The sequence below is a fragment of the Limulus polyphemus genome, unplaced genomic scaffold (assembly GCF_000517525.1).
Source record: "Limulus polyphemus unplaced genomic scaffold, Limulus_polyphemus-2.1.2 Scaffold3017, whole genome shotgun sequence".
Lineage (NCBI taxonomy): Eukaryota > Metazoa > Arthropoda > Merostomata > Xiphosura > Limulidae > Limulus > Limulus polyphemus.
This window is the reverse complement of record NW_013668627.1, coordinates 54,218-64,417: the sequence shown is the minus strand read 5'-3', so window position 1 is coordinate 64,417 and position 10,200 is coordinate 54,218. Positions and strand designations below refer to the sequence as shown.

General features: G+C 34.2%; 1 protein-coding gene across 1 annotated transcript in view; it reads right to left on the bottom strand.

The window, feature by feature from the left end:
* LOC106468467 (sodium bicarbonate transporter-like protein 11) overlaps positions 1-10,200 on the bottom strand; it is a 103,594-nt gene that overhangs the window by 69,861 nt on the left and 23,533 nt on the right. The window contains exon 3 of the mRNA XM_022396800.1: positions 5,182-5,305. Coding sequence (XP_022252508.1) covers positions 5,182-5,305 — 124 coding nt within the window. The remainder of the gene's footprint in view (positions 1-5,181; positions 5,306-10,200) is intronic.

Genomic DNA, 10,200 nt, shown 5'->3' with positions numbered 1-10,200 from the left:
TGGCCTAGAATCCAATATCCTTGACTAACAATATCAATATTTAGTTATAATAATGGGCTATAATCCAATATCCTTGACTAACAATCTCAGTTATAACAATGTGATAGAATCCAATATCCTTGACTAACAATATCAATATTTAGTTATAATAATGGGCTATAATCCAATATCCTTGACTAACAATCTCAGTTATAACAATGTGATAGAATCCAATATCCTTGACTAACGGTCTTAATATCTAGTTATAACAATGGGATAGAATCCAGTATCCTTGACTAACGGTCTTAATATCTAGTTATAACAATGGGATAGAATCCAGTATCCTTGACTAACGATCTCAATATCTAGTTATAACAATGGGCTAGAATCCAATATCCTTGACTAACGATCTCAATATCTAGTTATAACAATGGGCTAGAATCCGATACCCTTGATTAATATTTGCACTTCCAGTTACGACACTAGATGTTAATCTGATATCCCTGATTAATGGTTTCACTACCAGCTGTAACAATGGTTCAGAACCTGACTATTGGTATCAATATCCAGTTATAACAATGGATTGCAATCTGATGCCCTTGAGTAACAGTTTAACTTCTAGTTATAACAATGGACTAGAACCTGATACCCTTTATTAAGAGTTGCAATTCCAGTTATAACATTGAAGATGGTTTGAAACATGATGTATGATGATAAAAGCTTTGTACTTTGTTAACCAATCAACGACTGTGAAAAATGATGCGGTTTCGGTGGTTAAATAAATATTGCATTTTGGATAAAAAAGACATAAAAATGAACAGGTTTCATTTCCTCAATTCAATCTTTAAAATGTTAAATGCAAAGAAGCAAAAAAGTTTTTGAATGAAATTGGAAGCTCATTAAATGTAGGGAATATAATTAGATCATGTTTAAGAAAGAGAAATAATATTAATGGAAAATGCAACATTCTGTATAGGAGCTGGTCATAAAAGGAACTTTACTAAAGAAACAGAAAACAAAGCTTGCCGTAAAAAATGATGCCACAAGATAAAAATAAACAAAAACTGCGGATCTGTGAAATTCATGAACTCAGTAGAAAAAGATGTTAACACAACATGCGCGTTTTTCATGGATGTGTTACAATTTATTAGCAGACACCCTTTTTCATACCGTAACAATTGCTGCTATAACAAATGGATTATATAAATAATAGCGTCGGGACCCCTATGTGTTTGATGTATCCAAGCCGGCCTGATGAGCTCTCTCAATGAACCGCATCGTTGGAAATGGATGTGATGGACAAAGTGTGGTTGAAATACTATTATACTCTCTTCTTCTCGACAAAATATTAAAGGACCGAATAAGGAGTGTAGTGTTTAAATGCACAATCAGCTTAATACAAATATAATTAGTTATTCCTTCTTTTTAGTTTGTTATATCATTTAAAAGCGAATGTTAGTCTCCTTGGTGGGTCAGCGGTAAGTTTACGGACGTTCATTTTCCCGCGGTGATCAAGAGTGCAGATAGCCCATTGTGTAGCTTTGCATTAAGAAAACAACAACAAGAGAATGTTAACACAACATATCTGTTTTTTCATGGAATTTGGTATAGCGTAGTTAACACGCTTCTCACGTGTTTTTCGTTTCGTTAGAACACATGACGAGTATCTTAATACAACTTGTACGTTTGTACAGTTTATTATCAGGCATACTACGTGTATGTTTTGTTACATCAATTTATCAGAACGTTAACGCAATCTGTACGCTTTTTGTGTGTGTGTGAAATGTGTTACAGTGTTTTAGTAGGCATCGCATGAATGTTTTGTTTTATGACATTAATACAACGTATTAACAGGTATTCCATGCATATTTCAACTAAGAAACGTATTTTGCACTGTTTGGTGATCTTTGAGTGATAAATTACGCAGTGTATTTACTAAAGAAACCCCCATAAAACTTTATTTTTCATACAATGTGCATCTTTCTAGGAGGACTTTAACATTTCCTTTCCTGGCATAAACACATTGGATACGACAAAAAGATCTAGAGCTTAACAGTTGTACAAAGTGCTTGAACAGTTTTCTTCCACAGCACGTAAACGATACGTAGATAATTTTTAGCCGATGATGTGCGTCGGCAACAATACAACCTGTCAATACTAACAAAACAAGTCGTATGCTTGAAAATGCACTACGATAAAATTAATAACAAATGAATATATTAGCTGTAAGAGAACGTAAAAAAGCGGTGATCGTTTTGGCCAAACAACCTTTATTGGTCAGTAAAAACTGGTGAGCATTTTAGTCAAACGACCTCTGCTGGCATCTAAATTCCTTGGCTTAATTGTTAACCAGTTTGACCGACAAAGGTTGTCTGATCACTTATTAGTACCTGTTGTTGTTTTAACGCAAAACTACACAATGGGCCACCTGCGTTCTACTCATCGCAGGAATCTAATCCCGGATTCTAGCATCGTAATCCTCTAAACTTACCGCTGACTTACCAGGAATCTGCTAGTATCTGTTGTTATTGTTTTAACGCAAAACTACCTATTGGGCTGTCTGTGTTCTGTCCACCGCAGAAATCTAACCTCCGGATTCTAACATCGTAATCCTGTAAACTTACCGCTGACTTACCAGGAATCTGTTAGTATCTGTTGTTATTGTTCTAGCGGAAAACTACTTAGTGGGCTGTCTGTGTTCTGTCCACCGTAGATATCGAGCCCCGGATTCTAGTATCGTAAGTCCGTAAACTTACCGCTGACTTACCAGGGGACTATTAATATCTGTTGCTTTAGCTTTAACATACGTTTTTGCACCTTTTGATATCAAATTATTCCTAAGCTGTGGCCGAGTTTATTTCATATTTGTGTTCCAGGTTCCAAATTCGTATAATATATTATGTTGTACAAGGTTTATTTAACGTTTCCCTTTTCTTTGTGTTACTTTTCTTCTAGTGTTTAGAAACAATAAAGTAATTCCAACTGACAATAGTTGTTCCAAGGTACGCATCAGGACCATTCTGAGATACGTACACAGAATAACAGGTATTTGTTGACATTTTAGTTAAAAGCTGAACTATTCCTCTAAGATACGAGAACAATTTGAAGAAGTTAGTTGTGAGTCAGACCATTAGCAAACTATACGGTTAACAAGTCAAGAGAGTGTACTTTACTTTCTTAGGAAAGTGATAAAAGTTTCAGATTTTTTTTTACTTTGATGAACTAAAGAAAACTGGAGTCCTAACTTGGAAGAAACTTAAGTAAGAAAATCAAAAACATAAGAATGTAAAAAAAAACGTGAAATCATGTTTCTTATTTACACGATTATTTGAATCAAATTATAATCTCTCATTTATAGGTAGGAATATCTAAAAAAACCCTTTTCTTATGGAAAAACACGAAATAAAAAAAGCGTTGAAAAGTAAAAGAAGCTAGTTAAGTAAAAGGGGGTTTGGTAAACAGAGTGAGGTTAGATTATTGGTACAACCAGTTAAGAAGATCCATAGTACGAAAAAGGTAAGATTATTTGACCAATAAAGTTGTAAATGAAACCTTTATAGACTGAGACTCATCACGAGCTGTTTATAACAAATATAACTTCTGTTTTCCCAAACTAATACTTAATAATAAGTTTATAAAACATGATATATTTAGTTAATTATCTTGTGAAAATATAAAGAAATAACATTGTAGAGCCATCTAATAAACCTAAAACAAGGACCTCCTGTATTTCAGGGAGTTGTTAAATATTTCACAAAACAGAGTCTAATACAAGGACCTTCCTGTACTTCAGGGAGTTGTTGAATAGTTCATAAAACAGCTAATCTAAAACAAGGACTTCCTGTACTTTAGGGAGTTGTTAAATATTTCACAAAAAAACAGAGTCTAATACAAGGACCTTCCTGTACTTCAGGGAGTTGTTGAATAGTTCATGAAACAGATAATATAAAACAAGGACCTTCCTGTACCGTAGGAAATTGTTTTAAGACCTTACTAGTCTAACAATTGTGAAGAAGTAGCACCTGGACTAAAATATTTGGACAAATACAAAAATAATGGTTTTAATAATGAAAGAAAACAATATCGTTTTTAAGAATTAGTTAAAAACCTCAGTTAATAGAACTAACTATCAGAAGACTTTAAATTAGTGAAACTAGTTTCGACACATTAATACGTCTTCTTTAATGTTGCATAGTTTCTCTATTTCTGATAGTCGTTTTTCCTATTTACTTTAGAGATGTCTCTGATCCTCGAACTGAGAAGCTTGTCTCTTTCTTAACCCTTTTAAATACGTTAAGACAGTAATAAAGCCAACGCCTTCAAACTACTAAATGTGTCAGTGATTCAGTTTACGATTTTTAATATCTATCGTCGACAACACTGACTACAGAATATGAAAAGAAGAGGGATAAGAATGAAGACACATATAGCAAGTATTATGTTACATTTAATTCAGTTACTCCAAAGAAAATAAGCTCTCCCAACATCAGCACGGTCTCTCAAAAGCGTAACCATAATGTAACGTTCTTAACGGTCAGTAACAGTGACTGGTAGGGGGTTTGACTGCAAGTCTCTTTCTATGATCGCATCCTACTAGCATCATTTATTGTTCATTCTATCTATATCAGTATTAAGTCTCTTGTAGAAACAAGTGGTTTATAACAATTTAACATAATTCGTATTACTTGGTTACTTGGGTAATGAAAATAGGTTTATTTTGTTTTTAATTTCACGCAAAGCTACACGAGGACTATCTGCGCTAGTCGTCCCTAATTTAGCAGTGAAAAACTAGAGGGGAGGCAGATAATCATCAACAACCACCACCAATTCTTTTACCAACGAATAGTGAGATTGGTCGTCACATTATAACGCCTCCACGGCTGAAAGGGTGAGCATGTTTGGTGTGAAGGGGGATATGAACCCGCGACCCTGAAGTTGCGAGTCGAGCGCTATAACCACCACCGTGAAAATAGGTTTAAAACTGTTTCATTAGGTTTTTCTACTTATTAAGCTACCTGACAAAAGCTGGGTTGTTTTCTTTCTTTCTCTGTCAGTACATCAAAAAATTAGTTCAGAAGGTGGGTATATATCTTGAAAAATATAAACGTAGAAACAGTTACTAAAATTAAGAAACGTGTGATTAATATATGACTAATATTTCCTATAATCTTTTGAAATGAAACTTGTGATTTATTTTCTTACCTCCTTGCTTGGTGTCAAGACTAAAATAAAGAAGCGAACCTCGTGAGACGTACGGCCCATGTTTGCTGGAGTCTTCAATCGAGCTATGGCCACGTGTCTTCTCTGCAGCGAGGGAAGGTTACACCTGAAGATAAACATGTGATAACGGTTCGTTAAGTATGAGCGACTTAAAGTAAAGACGGGATCTGCATTTTACAGCACAAGAGAATAAATAGGTGAGAAATCGTTGTGGATATAACTGTTATGCTTCTATTAATACTGAAAAACTAGGGTGAAGGTTAGCACGGACTTCAGTAGGCTCACAAAAAATAATGGAATAATATAAAAAGTACTAATATTCATGTATTGTAACCACGATTCTTTTTTTAGCAAAATATGTAGGAATAGTGCAAAGATTATTATTATTCAGATATTTTAACTACCATTCCTCTCTTAGAAAAACAGATTTTGGAATAGTAGGAAAAGTACTAATATTCAAGCATTGTAACCACGATCCTTTTTTTTTTTAAGAAAAAGAATTAGGAATAGTACAAAAAAGTATTATTATTCAGGTATTCTAACCTCCATTCTTCTCTTAGAAAAATATGTAGGAATAGTACAAAAATTAGTACTAGTCAAGTATTGTAACCACGATTCTACCCCTTAGAAAACGTGGTATGAATGGTACAAAACGTACAATTTTTCAGGTACTGTAACCATGTTACTTCTTAAGGTTTATTAACATTCCTTGAATTGTTTTAAAACCAATTTTGAAGTCGATATTAAATTTGGGAAATTTTTAAGAATTCAATATTGTTCTAGAAAAATCTTTGCATTATTTTGTGTATTGTATTCTCTTATTTAGTCTCGCGTAAGCTGTTATTTAGTCTTATTTGGTCTCGCGTAAGCTGTTATTTAGTCTTATTTGGTCTCGCGTAAGCTGTTATTTAGTCTTATTTGGTCTCGCGTAAGCTGTTATTTAGTCTTATTTAGTCTCGCGTAAGCTGTTATTTAGTCTTATTTAGTCTCGCGTAAGCTGTTATTTAGTCTTATTTGGTCTCGCGTAAGCTGTTATTTATAATTTCTAATCTATTAGGAAATGTTAATTAGTCTACCTTTGTAAACAAACATCTGTCTCCTAGTAGGAATTATATCTAGTATGACTTAACATGTAAAATCTGTAACTTAGTGTATATTTAGTATGACTTAACCTGTAAAATCTGTAACTTAGTGTATATTTAGTATGACTTAACTTGTAGAATCTGTAACTTAGTGTATATTTAGCATGACTTAACCTATAAAATCTGTAACTTAGTGTATATTTAGTATGACTTAACCTATAGAATCTGTAACTTAGTGTTTATGATGTTGTTCACTCTTCGTTTTCCTTTATGCCTCATAAAGACGAGTATTTTCAAACGGATTCGTGCAATTTTTCCTTATTTTATTTTACACCACAAAGACCAAGCAACAGAGAATCTTGTGGCAGCAACTTTAATTAAGTGACACGAAAGAGGTGTCGCTATTCTTATAGAATAGTCGCTCCAGTCTTTATTTTTACGAGCTATATATTTGTCTTTGTTTATTTCAGGACTTCCTCCTTGTTATAGAATTATAATACTCTTCTCAAACTGTGGTTACGGGTCTAAAAATGCTATAATAAAAGAGTCATTAATCACGATTCAGTAAAATGTAAGAAACTTTAAACGCGGGACACTTTTTGCGGTGTGTCGCGTTAATCGATTCGCGAGAACACTAGATCATACACAGCCAAGTTTCATTGCTATACGAAGCTAATGGAGGAACAAGAGTTGTATTCCTACAAATATACTCCAAATCAGGTCAGCTGCAAATACGACAACTTTGTAAACGGCCGACAAGGAACGTTCGCTTCAGTGATTCGTCGTGATTAGACTGGCATGTCACGAAACGATGTGACTGTCGTGGTGTAGAAGACAATCAGAATCGACCGGCTCAGTTTTCAGACCAAGCTCCACAACTTGGTACGGGTAGGGTTACCGTCTTCTTTCTCTTCCTCCAACGAAAGAATGGAAACGCCACAGGCTAATTCCTCACTTCTTCTTTCCACTTCGAGGTCAGATGATTTGCGCTAAATAGTTTTCCACGTTTTCACATTTACAGAAAACAAATCGAAGGTTACTTTTATATCCGAAGGTAAATCAACCTCTATTAACTAAGAGATGTCATCCAAATTCGGCTTGTGGAAGGTAATAAACTGTAGCTATAATTTACACATGGTTTAGTAACAAAGTGTGAAATACTATTTAAAATATACATCTTCCTTTCTCCGCTAATAAAAGCTGCAAACTTACTTCCATTATTTCAAATCGGGAAAAAATATACGCTATTGTTTATACGAAAACGTATTCGATGATAAAAACCGACATTATGAGCTCAATATCTGAAGGGGAAGAGCGATTTGTTTGTGTGTGTAATTAAACACAAAGCTACACAATGGGCTATCTGTGCTCTGCCCACCACGGGTATCGAAACCAGGATTCTAGCGTTGTAAGTCCGCAGACATACCCCTGTGCCACTGGGGGGCAGGGAGGAGGGCGAGAGGAGGAAAGTTACATTCAACGAACAGAAAATTACTCCATTTTTATTGGCTCGTCAGCTTCTCAGTTGATCATTCCAAGTGTTAACGCCCGACTAATATTTGAATAGAAGTTTTGGGATGACAAAATATGGTATTTTATACGCATGAAAATTACTGTTATATGCATATAGCTGAGAGGTTAGTTAGAATATGGGGTGCGCCAAAACTCATAATATTTTCAACAGGACTTTTAAGAATGGAATTTCTGTAACACATCTACAATATATGTATGACGAATGAATAAATATAGCTAGTATTTCAATTTTAGATATATATCGTCTTTCTTTGTTTGTTGTTAAGCACAAAGCTACATGATTGGCTATCTGTGCTGTTCGAAATCTGGTTGTTAGCGTTATAAGCCTTCAGAATTCCTGCTGAGCCACGGGAGGGCATATATCTTCTTTCATCATGTATGTTTACAGCCCAAGAACAAGTCGAACAAACCACTATTAGCGGGAATGATAATAACGCTAAAAAGCGTAAGTTGATCCTCTGTCAGAGTTCTGAATTTGGCAGCTGGCAAACTGGGTTTGAATCCATGCAACACCATAAAATATCCCTCACCCATTTTTTAAGCTGTGGGTGCGTTATAAGAGTGAAAGTCGATCTTTCAACGTGTTGTTAGTTGGTAGGGTGCTGTTGACTGGCTGGTCAGTAGTTCAAAATTAAAGACGGTGGCAGATAGCGTCACGAAACCACTGGTAAAAAAATCAGATGTGACAAAACTATTATCTCAAGTTATAAAAACATTTAACATCAAAATACCTGTATAAATAAAATTGAAATTACCTGACAAATTTGCAGTTTTAATCCCATTTATAAGGTAGAAAGGAAACGTGAATCCTAAGATAAAATCAAATATTTTGTGCAATTGGAGGATGAAATGTAGAGATAAAAAATAATTTTGTGTTTATTATAAATAAAAAGTGTCAAGTTAAAAAAAAGAATAATCTCGTGCTCATTAAAGGTGAAACGCATTGAGATGAAAAAATATTATGTAACAATTATAAGTGAAAATATTTGGGGTAAAAGGAGTTTTGTGCACGAGATGATAAAATCATGTTTATTATATGAATATGAGAGGATTTTATGTTCATAATAAGTATATAAAAAGAAAATTTTGTGCCTATTATAAAAAAAAACATCGTGATAGAAAGAAAAAGGTTTTGTGTTCATTACGACAGAAAACATTAATATATATTTTTTTGTTTTTTGTTGTCAAGCGCAAAGCTATACAATGAGCCATCTGTGATCTGACATCCGTGGGGATTGAGTCCTCTTACGTGATAAGCTTCCAAGCTCAACACGGAGTCACAGGCGTTAATGTTGGTGAGGAAGAAAATTAAATATTTGTAAATGTAATGAAGGGATTTTGCAGCTTTTAGTAATGAATGAAATATTTTTGACTTATTTGAGTACTTGGACGACCTTTCACTCACATGTGGGAATATTCATGTATTCCCCAACGTTTCGGTTGCACACCTTTATCAAAGGATGCAGTATAGAAATTATATTTATTATTGGTGGACACAAGATAAAATGAAGTGCATATCCACAATGAATATTTCTGAGTTGATAGTCTAGATGGATGGCAGCTAGTCAACAGCACTATCCGCCAACTCTTGGGCTACTTTTGTCTGTGAAGGGTTTTAATTTCATTGTAGGTTACAAGAACATTTTGAGGGTGAATAAAATATTTTGTGTTAATGGGCTACTCTTGTCTGTGAAGGGTTCTAATTTCATTATAGGATACAAGAACATTTTGTGGGTGAATAAAATATTTTGTTTTAACCTTAAGTGTATAAACTATTGAGGGGATATTAAAGTATTGTTTTATATGGAAATAAAACAAATTGTTTTCGTGTTATATGTAAATAAAGTTACAGACAAATATAATGCTTTGTGCTCATTATAATTCTAAACGTTTGCGTTTTTTTATTTTTCATGGCGTAGAAGAAATTGAGATAAAAAAATGTTAGTTTCTGTGTTCATTAACATTATGAAAATAAAATAAGGTTTTAGCTTAATAAATATGCAAACTGCAAGAGGTTAATCTTTCTTATCGGCAGTGGTGGCGCCAGCAACAAAAAATGCTTGGGGACAACCAAAATTTTGGGGTGCAAAACAAGTCATTTTATACTCACGTGTAAATATAAAGGGGCTCGTTATTATCCCTATATTTTAGCGTGCTAAGTTACCCTGAGCCAACGTTGGGTTTCAAAAAGTAATTTCTGTCAAGTTTTGAAGCCTAAAAGCACTCACCGACTTGGGAAAGGATCAGAAGGTTTTGACCATTCTAGCACATATAGCTTCTTTTTTTTTGGGGGGGGGGGAGAATAACAAGTCCCTTTATAAGTGAATTGATGAATAATGGTCTTTCGAGTATTACTTGATTAAATAAATACAGGAATCCCTCGATT